Source organism: Centrocercus urophasianus, unplaced genomic scaffold, assembly GCF_019232065.1.
Source record: "Centrocercus urophasianus isolate 14NV4802_14NV808 unplaced genomic scaffold, USGS_Curo_1.0 seq_42, whole genome shotgun sequence".
Classification (NCBI taxonomy): Eukaryota; Metazoa; Chordata; class Aves; order Galliformes; family Phasianidae; genus Centrocercus; species Centrocercus urophasianus.
In genome coordinates this window covers 270,252-284,833 of record NW_024885000.1, presented here as the reverse complement: position 1 = coordinate 284,833, position 14,582 = coordinate 270,252, and the positions used below count along the sequence as shown (strand labels likewise).

Here is a 14,582-nt window from a genome sequence, read left to right as displayed (position 1 = left end):
CTGGGGAAGCTTTGGATCCCTGTCCCACAGTGGATTTGGTGGGTTTGCCACCAGTTGCTCTGTGTTTACCTATCCCCAGCTATGGCAAGGGAAATCGTGTTTTGACTGGAGCTAGTCTGTGCCTGGGGACTTTCTAGAGCAGCCACACCTCAGGATGCTGCAATAGCAGAGATGGGCCAAGGGGCGCTTTGCCTCTGCACACAGCACAGCTGTGTTGACCTTGCTGTGCTGCAGGCGGGGGCTGGGGGCAGATGTCAGCGCCGAGGGCTGCAGGGGGCAGAGGGGTGGAGCAGGACATGCATCTGCCAGAGTCCCACTGATCCTTGTTCCATTTCAGAGCACGGGCCAGGGCTCTGGACTTGTTGTATCTCATGAACCAGCAAGCCTGTTCCAGGCTTTACAGCTGGCGACTTTCTCTGGATCTGCCAAAATCCCCTTTTTTACCCCCTCAAGCTTTGTTCAACCGGAACAGATGTAGGTGGAGATGGTGGCATCCTGCACAGAGGATGTGGAAAGAAACAATAACTACGTGCAAAGAACAGGAAACAGCTATGAAATAGCACAAGGTCACCTACACACCTTCCCCAATGCAGCAGCTTCAGGAGGAACTATTCTCTGAAGCTTCTTCTCCAGCTGATTATACTTTGCTTTGAGCAAATGTATTATAGGTGACACTTGTAATATGGGTTCAGCAAGTAGCTGGGAAGGCTGAGGAGAACCCCCAGACTGTGCTGATGGCACATGGAGCCAGTGAGTGTTGAGCACCATTGGAAACCAGGCCCAAAGTCCTAAGAAATCAGGAGAAAAAGCAGATACTTTGCTTGTGGCTCCCTTGAGTGCAGCAATGTTTGCTTCTTAAAATACTTTTGAACACATGTGACGTTTGCAGTGGGCCAGATAGGCTGTTTTCCATGAGGAAATACGGCCTGCTATAAGGAAAGAGGCTCAGAGGGAGGTTGTTGGGTCAAAGGCATCTCCTGGGGACGCGGCAGGCGGCTGGAGCCCTGGGCTGTGCTCCCAAAACGCTGGAGAACATCCAGCCCTCGCTCCGTCCCCTCTGTGGATGAGGCAGAGGGGAATATTCAGCATCCTGATAGCCTGCAGATGGAACTGCCCGATGGAACAACCCACAGTGCTTCCAGCCATCTGTCCTGTGCTGCAGCTGCACAGGCACTGTGGGAGGGAGCCAGGTGATGGACAGCACGAACTGGGACAAGAGAGGACCGAGCTGCCAGCAGCCATTCAGCAAGGTGCAAGGTGCTCAGTGAAGCACAGGTGTGGGATGCTGAGCTCCCCGGAGCTCGGCCTGGCTAGGGCAAGTTCTGGCTCTGGTTCATGCTGCCAGGAATCCATACATGCTGCAGAGTGAGGACTAATCTCAGTAGCTGACAGGTTAAAAAGTCTTTGTTTTCTGCCCGGCTCCTTCCCCACTCTCAACTGCGTTTCACATGGCTCAGTCACAGCCATATTTCACAACTGTGTGTTTTGAAAGGCCTTATTAGCTCTAAGTGTAGGTTGGGCTTAAGACTCTTGCTTTATTGTTTACCTTGCCTGCTAGGCCTGTTTCTGGGGTCAGACCCAGGTTACCAATTACAGCTATGATTAAACACACTCGCCCTGCTTACCCCTGGGCTTTTTTCCCCTTAAATTCCAACTGATCATGCTTAACCCATGTTAGCAACCAGGTGGCTGCTGGCAGCACCATCACGATGTCTGCGCCGTCTCCGGCAGAGCCAGATAATGAGATTTGAAGCTTCTGGAAACTTTTAACTTTTTTTTTTTAACTTAAAGAAAGCCTTCCTGCATCCGCACAGATAACCTTACAGTTTTTCCTCAAATGCTGGAGTAATTGGGAGGGACCCAACCGGGAGAAGTGACAGCTAATTTAGCAATCGGTGGGACATGTCTAATCAGGCGGATGTGGATGTGAGTTCTGTGTGTAACTATTTCACTGCTGATAGCAAGGGCTGCAGATTCACACCGTGGCTCTGACTGGCAGCTGACTCTTCTGATATTCAAAACCTGGGTTTTGTGTCCAACGCCTTATGAGCTGCAGCCCAACGTGTAAACGGGTGCCCTCCAAACCCTGCAGATGAAAGCACAGCGTGGGAACAGTCGCCTCTTAGGTGTACATAAAACACCGGAGTTGCTGACTCTGGAAAAGCCCGAGCCATGTGAGCAGTTTGTTCTGTCCATGCTGAATTTGAACCCTTCATTGAAAGCCAAATATTACCCTTTTATTGTAAATTTTCCAGCTCAACTGGTTTTGAACCTCATTTGGATAAACAGGGCCAAAGTGTTTGAAAGCCTATCGGATGTTTAACTCCCATCAAACCAGTTACAGATCTAGCCTGGCCAATCACTATGGAGAGGTTTATTGGTGGTTTTGTTTTGTTTGTTTGTTTGATTTTAAATTGATATCAAAATGCTCTCAGCCATTTCCAGCTGACGCAGGGCAGAACCGAATCTGGCCAGACTGACATTAAAACAGCTCTTACTTCTGTTTTTCAAATGAATTTTATCTTCTAATTGTTTGTTTACTCTGTAACTCCTCAAAGCAATTTGAGAGCGTGTATTAAGCCTATGCCCTGTCTTTAAGACCGCAGTCTTCTTGTAACAGGGCCAGAAGTTATGGGCAGTAACCCGCTTAGAGATCCTTCAGCTCCACAGGAAATCTCCTATTGGAAGGGCTTAAGGAAGACAATCTGATTGCAGGGCCTGGGGCCGCATCAGACCATCCAACACAGAAGACAAAGGCCCTGAGCAGTGTGAGGGGAGCCTGCATTAACACGGAGATTGAGGACAAATGGAGGATCTCAACTGGGAGAATGGTGCCACTGCTGACTGCACCCACTTGTGGAGCAAGGGGGACCAGGGGAACCTGCTTGCCAAGGGCAGAGCTTCAGCAGCACTTAGGGAACACTGTGAGCCCGGTGGTGAACAAACCGGCGGGTGCAATGAGTGCTGTTCTTGGCAGACGGAGCTCTGAGGGCCTCTTCCACTGACTCAGTTCTGGGTGATGCCATCCCAGTACTTCTTAATTAGCTCCTTCTGTCGGATGGGGGAACAGCCCCTTTTCCCAGCTTGCTCAGTCAGGCTGCAAGCACAGTTCAGCTCTCCTGCCTTTTACTGTGGTAGAAAAGTTTGTTTTTGCTTTGGCTTTTCCCGATGCATTTGTACAAAGGTGTCCTCTACGAGGATGGCTTTGTTTACTTCCTAATTTCGTGCCGCTTATGACTGCATCCACGCGCTCCAAGTGTGTTTGCTGGCTGACAGAACAGGTGTGTTTAAAGTAATCAAGCTCTGTGTTGACAGCCTCGCTCTGTGTGTTTGTGCAGCTTCTTCCAGGGCCCCCAGCTGCTGCTCCAGTACAAACGCACTGCCCTGCACCGTGCCCTGCGCTGGGTTTCACATGGACCCATTTGCTCTTTCATGTGTGTTGCTGACTTAAAAAAAAAAAAAGTCCTTAGACTTTAATCCTTAGGTTTATTTCAAAGATTACAAAGGCAAATCTGGTTTATAGCAAGAGATTTGCCTGATTCCTTGTGCTTTGTGGATGAATGGAGCAGCAGATGGAGTGGGGAGGAGAGGACCAAGGACCCCTTGGCTCCCTCTTCTTGCTTGCTTGACCCTACTTCTGTGCTGCTGCACAAAGTATTTCTTTTGAGCTGTGCAGAACAAGAAATGTCAATACAGACCTCTGCTTGGGCATTATCTTCTATTACAGTCTTCCACGATTTCAAAAGCTATTTTCTCCTCGCTCCTTTTTTTGGGCTATACATTGCTACACAGCCACAGTTTCATGCCTTGGAAGGTGTGAAATCCCCTGCGCAGTGCCTGCAGGTAGGAATGACAGAGGTGCGAATAAAATGAGCTGCAGACTCTGGAAGCAAAAAGCTTCCAAAAAATCCAACTGAACCTCAAGCCATGGACAACAGCTGGGACTTCTGAGACCTGCTGTGCAAAGAGGTGCTGGAAAGTCCCCCCACAACCCTCATTGAACTCCCCACTGTTGGCAGAGAGTGCTGTCAGATGGCTCTTGCCAAAAGCAGGGTTCCCAGGTGGGCCCCACAGGGCTCGGTGGCAGCCACACCTTATCATATCAGGGAGCCTTATCAGGGAGTGAGCGCAGTGCCAGGACGGGAGCGGTGCTGTGGGAACCGCCATGCCCCAGCTGCAGGCTGCCCTCACAGCCAGCTGAGCTCCTGGCCTGCTTTGGTACCTGCAGCTGCAGCGCTGAGGCCCTGGCCATAGAATGCCTTTCCACCACAGTTTGCATCACACGGTGGCTTCAGATCCTCCCCAGCACACACCAAGGGAGAGATCTGGGGCTGCCAGACAGTGGCTCCAAACGACCCCAGCTCTCTGCCAGGGAATATCCAGAAAACCCATCCTGTTTTGATACCAACTGTCTCATGTTGGATCAAAGCAAAGGCAAGAACAGAGCTTGGTCTCCCGCTGTTGCTTTAGCTTCAGGCCAGTTTCACCAGAAGCTGGCCGAGTGCCTCCATCCTGGCAGTGGGGCCGGCTGCTGCAGCTCCCTGTTTTGTAGTGGTTTTTGGGTGCTGCCTCCATCTTGCTACGCATCAAGGCCGTGTGCTGCTTGCTCTGCTTCTGTCCCCTGCTACTGGGCTGGATGGAGGCACCTGAGGACACTTGTCCGGGCTCCGTGCTTGCCTTGCCCTCCTCGTTCCGTGGTGTGCCACGTCCCTGTGCTGCAGCCACCTCCACTGCAGCCACCTCCCGGCTCCTGCTGTCCGGGCTGCCGGCTGGAGGTGGCTGCCCTTGCCCCGGGCAGAAAAACCAACAGTGGGGCTGCGATGTCCCCCTCACCCACGTGGGACAGTACAGAGGATGCCGAATCCTCCCTGCACGTTCCAGGGAACCCCGCCACGGCTTTGGTCTTATCCAGAACCGGGTGATGGGAGAGTGTGGACCCTCGGACGTGCCCTGGGGAAGGAGATGCGGCGGCGGCAGCGTGCCCGTAGGCCGCTGGGGAGAGGCAGTGCAACGAGGAGGGGGCATCCCCGGGTCCGTCCCGAGGCCAGCGGCGGGGGCCCGGCACAGGCAGCCTGGGGTGACCGATCCCTGCAAGCCAGCTCAGCAGAAGTGCCGCCTCGCGGACACCAAAGGCGCGGCGGTGCCGAAGCGGCTGTCCGGGAAGTGATCCTCGGCAGCACAGCCCGCAACGCCCGTCTGTCGCCGGTCGCCGACAGCTCGACGGCGAGTGGCCTTCGCTTCACCCTCCCAGAGCGTCGTACCCGTTAACGGGTCCCCTTACCCCCCTGGCACCCCTCGGGTACCCATAGGTGCCGCAGCTCCGGAGCTGCCAAGGAGACCTCTCTCCCTCTCCCCCTTCCCCCTCTTCCCTCCCCCGCCCCCCCAACTTCTTGGCACCCACCCGGTCCTTTGCCCTGGAGCACGGCAGCGCGATGGGCCCCGGCCCCTTTTTCTTCCTCCTCCCCCTCCCGGGTCGGCCCAAAAATAGCCCTCCCGTAAGCATCCCTGCCCCCCCGCCGCCCTCTCACGGCCGCTCCGACGTCACTCCTTCCACCGCGCTGAGCTCAGCCGCTGTTTGCATACCGCTCCGCGCGCCCAATGGGCTCCGAGGCGCCGCTGCCGCCCCCCCGCGCGGCGGTACTTAACGGCGGAGCGGAGCTGGCGGCGGCACTGCGAGCTGAGCTGGGCAGCACCGCGCAGAGCCGAGCAGGCAGGCAGCCGGCAGGCAGGCACCCACCATTAGCCCTCCCCTACCAGCCATGAGCCAGCGCCGCGGGCCCCCCCCGCGGGCCGACATGCTGCCCGAGATCGCCGCCGCCGTCGGTTTCGTCTCCGGGCTGCTGCGGACGCGGGGCTGCGTCAGCGAGCAGCAGCTGCAGGTCTTCAGCGGAGCGCTGCGGGAGGCGCTCGCAGGTGAGGGGAGCGCGGGGGGGCTCGTCGTGGAATCGCGATGTGATTTGGGTCGGAAGGGACCTTAGCCGTCGTGGAACTGTGGAATCGCCGCGTGGTTGCGTTGGAAGGGACCTTGTGCTCCCCCATCCCCTGCCGTGGGCTGAGTGCCCCCTCCCCCACTAGCTCAAGCTGCTCAGGATCCCATCCGTGGCCTTGGGCACCGCCAAGGATGGGGCTGAAGCTTCGTGGTCCCTGCGGGGGCGGCCCGGAGCGAGCAGAGTCCACTTCCATCCGGTCCTCGGCACCTTTTGTCGAGGCCAGAAGCCTCCGTGTCGCTCCTGGGGTCGGGACTCCCCAGCTGGTTCCTGCCCTCATCCTTTTCTGCTACCTGGCTGTGCCCCCCTCGGTGTTGGGCATCCACGTATGTCCCTGTGGGCACCTGCCCGTGTCTCTGTGGTACTTGAGCTCTACAGCTGTCTGTCTGTCCCATGTGGAGGGCTCTGTGCCCTCAGCACCCTCTCTGGGGGTTGCCCTGGGGGACCAAAGCCGGGCTCTGTGCCCAGTCCCTGACAAGTGAAGATCCACCCTGTGTCCTGTCAGGTGGTGTGAAGCTCTCCTCCCAGCACAGCCTTGGTGCTAACAGCCCGAAGGAGGGCACTTGTCTGCTGCTTTGCCAAGATAAGGGGCAGCAGCATGCCCCAAATGATCCATCTGCCCCTCCCTGACCATAGGGTTTTGTTGTTGGTGATACTGTATCTCCCCCAGCCACCTCAGTCCCAGGGTAAGGAGACTTCGGGGTGCCCCCATGGCACTACTGGGGCTTTCCAGGACCTGAAGAGCTGCGTTCTGCAAGTGGCAGCTGAGCACTCTGCTCTGGAGCTGCTGTGACAGAGGTGGCCGAAGCAGGATGTGGTTTCTCCGCCTGCATTGGGATGTGGGACCCCTTGGGACTGCAGTGAGATGCAGACCTTGCTGCTCCACGCCTGCTCACCGTGCTTCCCTTCTTGCTTCCCTTGCAGAGCACTACAAACACCACTGGTTTCCTGAGAAACCGTTCAAAGGCTCTGGGTACCGCTGCATCCGGATCAATCACAAAATGGACCCCATTATCAGCAAGGCAGCTAGCCAGATCGGACTCAGCCTCCCGCAGCTCTACCAGCTCCTGCCCAGCGAGCTCACGCTCTGGGTGGACCCCTATGAGGTCTCGTACCGCATTGGTGAGGACGGCTCCATCTGTGTCTTGTACGAAGCGACAGCAGCCAAGCCTGTGAGCTCCTATGGGATGCTTACCTGTAAGAACCAGATGATGTTAGGTCGCACAAGCCCTTCGAAGAACTACATCATGACTGTCTCCAGCTAAATACTCCTCTTGTCCTTACACTGCCAAGACATGGGCTACTGTATACCTCACCCGAGGATCTATTTTTAAAATGAAGAGCTATTTATATTTTTTAAGAAAATCCAAGAAAATCAAAATTAAAATATCAGGCGCTGCTTCAGACAGAAGCAGTGCTTTTAGGTGCCTTTTTTTAAAAAGCTGTTGCAGGCTTGAGGTTTTTATTATGAAGCTGATATCTACCTAATTAGTGTTGGATGGCAATTTTGGTGAGCTGGCTTGCTCACTGGGCAGCTTGGAATGAAGGAAGAGGGGAAGGAGAGGCCAGCTGGGAAGTGTGGCTGGTGACAGGACCTGAGTGTCACCTCCTCTCCATCCTGGTACCCAGCAGTGCCGCGGCGTTGTCAAGCATTGCAGTGCTGTTAAGGAATGGATGAGAGAGTTACTGCGTTTCCTTCACTAACTCATGGCCAAGCTGGTCTGATCTCCCTGGGGATGGTGTTTGGTAACCCCAAGGGCTGGGTGGTGCTGGGAACCTGTGCAGTGAAGGTTCCCAATACTGTAAATGCTGTGGTGGCACCCGGTGCTATTTGTTCCTGGTGCTGCCCAGCACCTGGCTGTCACCACAGCTTGCTGCTCGCTGGGGGGCTGCTCCAGGCCCTGAAACCAGCACTGAGCTGCACTCCTCCATCGGGTTCAGACATCAGCCTGTGCCCTGCAGCTGTGTCCCCTCTTGTGTGTAGAAGTTGCCTAATCCAATGCTGATCCCACTCTGCATCACTTCTCTGGAAGAGCTGAAACAACTCGCCTTGTGCCCTAGAAGTTGCTGTGTAAGTTCCCCTCTTGCCCTCTCTCTTTAAATCTAAAAGTATTGGGAGACTCTTCCCCTGTGCTTGTGGCTGCCTGAGGTTGGTGTCCATGCTGGTTTTAAATTCACATCTTTTCCTCCTTCCCTTCCTCCCCTGGGTGCTCAGCACGTGGCTGAGCCTTGGAGCTGCCCCAGCTGGGACCTCAGAGGGGCAGTACCTGGTTCTGGTTTCTTGGTACCTGTTTTGTACAGTGCCTGGCCCTTCACCTCCTGAAGCAGAGCTCCTCTCACTGGTACTTTTTGTTCAGGGAGGTTTGCCTGAGTGGTGTTCAGGTGTTTGGCCCTCTGGCTTCTGCAGGTGGGGTGGGAACCGAAAATGCTGCCCCAAACACTGCCTGTGGGGAATGAGCCTTCACCAGCATGAGATCCATTGCCTTTCTTAAGAACAGCTGGTGCTCCTCCAATGATCCCAGTAGAAGTGATGGGGAAATTCAGGGCATTGACGTGGCCTGTTCTAATGAAACTTCCTCAGATCTGTTTTGCAGAACGCTTTTATTGTAACCTTCCTCCTTCCTGAGCTAGCAGCTGACTGGCATCCCGGAGCTGCTCTTTCCCAGCCTTGGGTTCAAGTTCTCAGACAATTGTGCAATATATTTCAAAACCATGGATGCTCTGGGAGAGGAAGGAAGCCTCCTGTCTGCTGCTTGGCTTTTTTCTCAGTACACGAAAACAAAGAAGTGCAGCTCCTCAACTCTGACTACTACTTATGTGGGAAAACTTACAGATTCCTGTAGCAGTTTCAAATAATGATTTCCTGAACTGGAAAACCAGCATTTTGATTAAATGTCAAGTGGTGTTACTTTGTCCTTGAGCTGTACGAGGCGGTGGCTCAGGAGTTGCATCACTTCAGTTCCTCACGGCAGCAAAGCAGAAGCTGAACTGAAGCGCTGGGACTTTTCCCCTGCTGCAATAGGTGACATCACCAAGAGGAGAGCGCTTGGGAACTACCGAAAACCAAGTTCCCTTTTCAGCAGAGAAAGGATCAGGGTGCTCTCTGGAGTTCTTGCTTCGAATCCGCTGGTGTGGGAACTGCAGTGTGCTCAGGACAAATGCTGTTTGCTTTGGCCCTTGTGGCTGGGTGTGGGCTTCCCTGGGCTTTAATGTCTGCCTCCCCGTTACTGTTCCCTCCCTCTTAGCAGAAAAGAAGTTCAGAGGAACAGCCCACACCAAAGGAACATGCTGTTGTTGCACTTACTTTGCTCCTGCTTCTGACACAAAAGCTGTCACGTCCCGTTCCTTGTCCCTGGCATGGAGGAGCCTCACGTTCAAGTGTCTTGGTAGCTTCAAGCCCAACCAAATTCAGGTGCAACCCCTTCCTCTTGTAGCTGGTTCCTTGTAAAAGCTGTGAATTACTGTGCTGTTGCCTTCTTGCCCACAAGCCTGAATGGTGTGTTTTCAGAAGGTGTTTGGGAGCTGGGGGGGTTCTCTCACTGTTTAAACAAAGCTGGACTGTTGACCGGGACCTGCTTTTTTTATTGGGTGGATGTGGTGGGACGTTTGTAAGCTACACATGGAGGAAGAGATGGATGGTTACTAATTGTACAGTAGTGTTTTTATATACAGAGTGTACAGATCCTTATGCTTTTGTTACTTTAATAAAAATGTAGCAGCGTTGCTGAGCCTCATTTCCTTTCTGGGCTGACAGTGGGGGTGGGCTGCAGCCTCCATCCCACCCTGTGACCACACAGTGCTGCTGGGCCTTGTTAGTGTGGGTGGCTGCTTCTCTCTGCCTGCGTCATGGAGGAGGTTTAGAAAAACCTGCTTACTCAACGTGCTGGCTGACGGCTGAGCGTGGCCCTGCAGAGCTGGGGGCTGGGCCTGATGAGTAACGTGGGACTGTGGGGTGCTGCCCTTCTCCCTGGGGCTGCCTTGGCTTGTCCCAGAGAGGCAGCTGGGGGGCTTAGTACAGAGCACAAAGGGCATAAAGCTGCCTGCCGGGTCGCTTACTCGATGCTAGAGCTGCTGTTCACCTTGGAAATGAGCAGGTAATGAGCTGAGCCAGGCATAGGGCAGTTCCTGGGTATCTGGGGGTGCCACCCTGCTCCCTTCCTGCCTTCCTTCCAGGGGTGGCTGAGTCAGCAGGAGGAAGGCTGAGGGATCAGAGGATCGCAATGTCGGGGCAATGCTTAGGGCTGTTACGACAAAGGCACCTGGGGCTGATTCATGGCAGATCCTGTTTCAGTTGTGCCCAGGCTGGTGACTGCAGCTTGCTCACTGTGTGGCTCGTGTGCTTCATCCCTCCTCTTCGTGCTGACCTTATTTAGGGATACTGAGCTGAGCCAGGCTACGTAGGTGCTAGCTTTGGTCCCAAACTTGCCAAAAGTTTTTGGACTGTGAGCACTGCTACCCCCCAGCTGCTCCCTGGTGGCTTCCAGAGAAGTGATGCTGGTGTGGGCACTGGCCTGGGAGCAGAGCCATGTCCCCCTCCTGCTTTTATCCTGCCTGGAAAACAGTTGGTGTGTTGGTTTTGGTGCTCTGTCAAGGCCACTCCTTTTTGAACTCATCCCTTCATTAGTTTCAATAAGCACACCCAAATTGCTGCTATTTGTGAAACAGGGCTGTTAGGGAGGAATGGGCGTCCGTTGGTTGCTGATTACATTGGAGTCATGTGGGTTCAAAGCACAGAGTCGTGGGCTGGCACCCATTTGCTGTATGCATAATCCGGGGGCCAGCACAGCCCGTGCCCCCGCTGTGCCCATGGGTTCTGTTTGGGCTCTTGCAGGGCTGCAGCCACCATGGTTTGAGTCCTCACAAGCAGAGCTGCGATGGCCCGAAACTGGAGTGCTCCCAGCCTGGATAAAAACACAGCTCTCACGTAGAGGAGTGTTCAGTGAGGAGTCAGCACTATGGCACAGCCGCCAGGTCTGCCCACCGGCCTTCTCGTAGGTGACTCATCTCCTATTTTTATTTTGCTCGTCATTTTCCTTCTGGTCGGATCGCGGCCCCTCAGGATCGGCTCTGGGCTGGGGAGGGGTGCAGGGTGACACCCCAGGACCAGCTCAGGACAGACTGGAAGTAAATAAAGGCACAACTGCTGCTCCCCACCTCCTGTTACCATTTTGACACTCTTTCTGCCAAGCTTTTTGTTGGATTTCTGCTGGGATTTTTTAATTATTATTTTTTTTTAAATTTGGATGCTTGCTGGAAGTGTCTGACTCAAAGAGCCCAGGTTGGTCGGTTCCCCCAGCTACCAGCACTTGGCACGTTGCACAAACCAGCATTCATCCTCAACGTGTCCTGGGCCGGAGCACTGCGCGATGCCCTTCGCTCTGCCCACTGTCCGCCGGGTTGGGGCTGTCTGTTGGAAAAATGCCATTTGTGCAAAGTCCAAATGAGCTGCGGAAAAAGTCCTGACCTGGCAGTGACCACTGCAGACAGACTCCGTGAAGATATTTTGCTCAATTCCCGACAAAATACTATTGGATTTTTGTGTGTTCATTTTGCACTCTTTCCAGGGGTCCCTTTAGCAGAAGCCGAACATTTCTCACTTCTAACTTACCAGAAAAGCAACATCAGCAGAAGTGAAACCCAGCCTCCACCCGCCCCAGCACACGGCGTGGGGTCGGACTCCTCCAGGTGCTTCCTGCCCGGGGTTTGCCACTGGGACGGGAGCGGCGATGTCGGCTCAGCTGAGGCCAATCAGCACTGCGTGGGTGCCTGTATCTGGGGCAATGCAGCAGCTCTGCCCCAGCCCTGGGGATGGGAGGGGATGCCCAGGGCACGCCGTCACCTGCGGTGTGCGCAGCTCAAACCATCTTCCAGGATCTGCCAGAGCCGGAGAAACTCTGCGCTCACGTGGCCCAGCAACGGGACGGAGCTTTGTGTGGTTGGAGGGGCTGCAGCAGCACCAGCTCCAGCAAACCCACGTCTTGTGCTGTGTGTGAATTCCTGCTGGTTTCTGCCCCTCGGCAGGGCTGGCAGAGCAGATCCTGCTGGGAGGCCATGCTCCCTGCCTGCCCTCTTTCCTGACAGAGCTTTCCTCCCTTTCCCTCGCACCATCTGCAGAGCAGAGCCTGAGCTCCCTGCAGCCCTGACCCTAAGGCTGTGTGTCCCCACCAGCACTGAGAAGATCACCCTTTTCCAATCCTTGATAAAAACAGGGGAATGGGATCCTGGGGGCTGCCTCACCCCAGCCACCCTCCCACTGTGTCTCCTGGGGCCTTGACAGATGGGCAGGCGGCACGGAGCTGCTTTTTTTGTTCTCCACTGCACATCCCATGGGGAGAACCATCCCTGTCCCCATCCCCATTTCAGACGCCATTCCTGCCCTATCCCCATCCCATCTCTATCCTATCCCTGTACCCATTCCTGTCCCCATCCCCATCCCCATCCCCATCCCCATCCCTTTCTCCATTCCTATACCATCCCATCCCCATCCTTGTTGCCATCCCTATTCCTGTCTCTGTCCCCATTCCAGCCCCTCCATGACAGCGGCTGCTGAGCTCCAACGCTCTCATTTATGACCTGTTGGGGGATAAAGAGGCTTATTGGCAACAGTGAGCAACTGGTGTGCGGGGACAACTGCTGCCATCTGTCTGCTGGGGGGGGTGGGGGAGTTGCGGCTGGGGCCGGGTTTTGTTTCTCTTTCATGCACCACTGAACTTTGCACCTTTTGTTTTCCAAGAGAAGGGCTGTGGAGAAAAGCGGCCTCCCCACACCGTGCAGGTCAGGGCAGAGCTTGCTGCTTTGCATGCTGTTCTTATTAAATATTCTAATGGTAATTATTGTTATTTGAGGAGTCTGTTGGCACTGGGCAACCTGGTCCTGAACCCTTCTGTCCTCCACTCTGTGAGCTGGGAGGAGTGCAGTGTCCCAGCACATTGTGGGGCACGAACCATAGGGACAGAGCTGAGCCCTGATGTCCCTGGAGACGCTGTGCCCTACTCCCATTCCCAAAGCACACCGAGGGACTGCAGCAGTGGGGACACAGTGCCTGGCCGGCCCTGGGATGGGAGCATCACCGCTTCCCACAGGTCCTTGTCTGGGATGCTGAGCCCCTGAAGAACTCTGCCAGGTGGGGGTTCAGAGCCATATGAGGAATGTAGGGCTTTCACTGTGCCCCGTTACCCACTGAGTGAGCTGAGATTGGTGACACGCTGTGTACTCCTCTGGGACACGCCAGGAAACGCCTTATGGAAACGGCAACAATGCCCCTGAGCCCCGCGCTGTCCTGGCTCCCAGCTGCCAGACGGAGGGTGAGGCCCATTTTCCCTCTGACAATACCCTTTTACCGCGAGTTTGTGTCTATTATAGCCCCAGATAAAACGGGGAAGGGGAAGGACCGGGCTGAAGCAGAGCAGCTGCCCTTGCTGATGGGTTGGTGGCTTTGTTGTGAGCTAAAAGGCCGCGTCCAGGCTGGGACAGCAGCTGGGGTGCTGCTCCCCTAGAGAGGGATTGGGACCCCTTCTCACCCAGGGATGGCTCTGAGAGGGAACGGCACACTTACAAATCCCCGAGAAGCGCAGCACAGCAGGGCTGTGCGCCCCTGATCCCAGTAGTCAGGAAGGAGCAGCAGGACCCCCGGCAGTGCCAGCCCTTGAAGCTTTAAGGCTGGCACTTGGGGCTGCAGCACAGCTCTGGGTGCGCGGTGCCTTAGAAGCAGAGACAAAACCCAGCTTGATGTTTACAGCACGTGCAGAGGGAGAGCAGGGTGTGTGGGGCTGCGGGACAGATGGCGAGTGGAACAAAAGGAGAGGCAAGAATGGGAGCCAAACAGATTGGGAATTTCTTGCCCTTCCCTCTGTCCTGAGGTTCCGCAATGCGGGGGCACTGGGCTGCCCAGCAGTCCCCAAAGCTTTTGCACTGAGTGCTGCCTGAGCATTGAAACCCCACATCCCAAATCTTTAGCCCTGGTGTGGAGGAGTGGGAGCTGGGTAGTCTCCAATCCTCATTCTCCTCCATAATGTGGGACCACGCAGTGCTCGAGGTCCGGTTGATCTCTGCTGGGAACACACTAGTTCCACCCCCCCCCCCCCTTGGCATGTTTTCCCTCTACCTCTGCAATTTTCTTTATCTCTTCCCAGCAATGTCGCAGCAGCCGTGGCCCAAATCCATGTGGCTTATTAATAATCAACCTTTATTGCTGCTCGTCTGCAGACAGCCGTGTGTGTGGGACTCAACCCTTTTGTCCTCAGCATCAGCGTGAGAAATGTGGCACGGCAGAAATCAGAAAAAAGCAGAAATCCCGATGGCTCTGTCTGCACCAACACATCCTAACATCCTAACAATAAAGGTTTTAGGTTAAGGCTGGGGAGAATGGAGCAAAGGGAAATGCTGAAGGACGGGGTGTGTGTGCTGTGCCCAGCACTCGCGTCCTGGGAGTGGCTTTGGGTCACAGCTGTCCTTTGCTTCGTTCTCATCTGTGTCCCCAGAGGGTAATGTCTGGGATGGTGGTGTTGAAACATAAATCCCGGGGAGAAATGTGGTGGTGAAGGGCTGTTTGTGAGCGGCCTGGGTAGGTCTGAGCTGAGGGATGCTTCAAAGGGG

At 55.0% G+C, this 14,582-nt stretch overlaps 1 protein-coding gene across 1 annotated transcript; it reads left to right on the top strand.

Annotated features, from left to right (window-relative positions):
• Positions 1-5,702: 5,702 nt before the first annotated feature.
• On the top strand, positions 5,703-9,710 carry BTG2 (BTG anti-proliferation factor 2). Its single transcript, XM_042833584.1, has 2 exons — positions 5,703-5,913; positions 6,912-9,710. The coding sequence occupies exons 1-2, from the start codon at positions 5,760-5,762 to the stop codon at positions 7,250-7,252; spliced, it is 495 nt and encodes a 164-aa protein (XP_042689518.1). The 5' UTR covers positions 5,703-5,759; the 3' UTR covers positions 7,253-9,710.
• The last annotated feature ends 4,872 nt before the right edge of the window (positions 9,711-14,582 follow it).

Coding starts and splice junctions, on each gene's coding strand:
- BTG2 (XM_042833584.1), top strand. CDS start 5,760: ATGAGCCAGCGCCGCGGGCCCCCCCCGCGGGCCGACATGCTGCCCGAG. Junction 5,914..6,911: donor GCTGCGGGAGGCGCTCGCAG/GTGAGGGGAGCG, acceptor CTTCCCTTGCAG/AGCACTACAAACACCACTGG.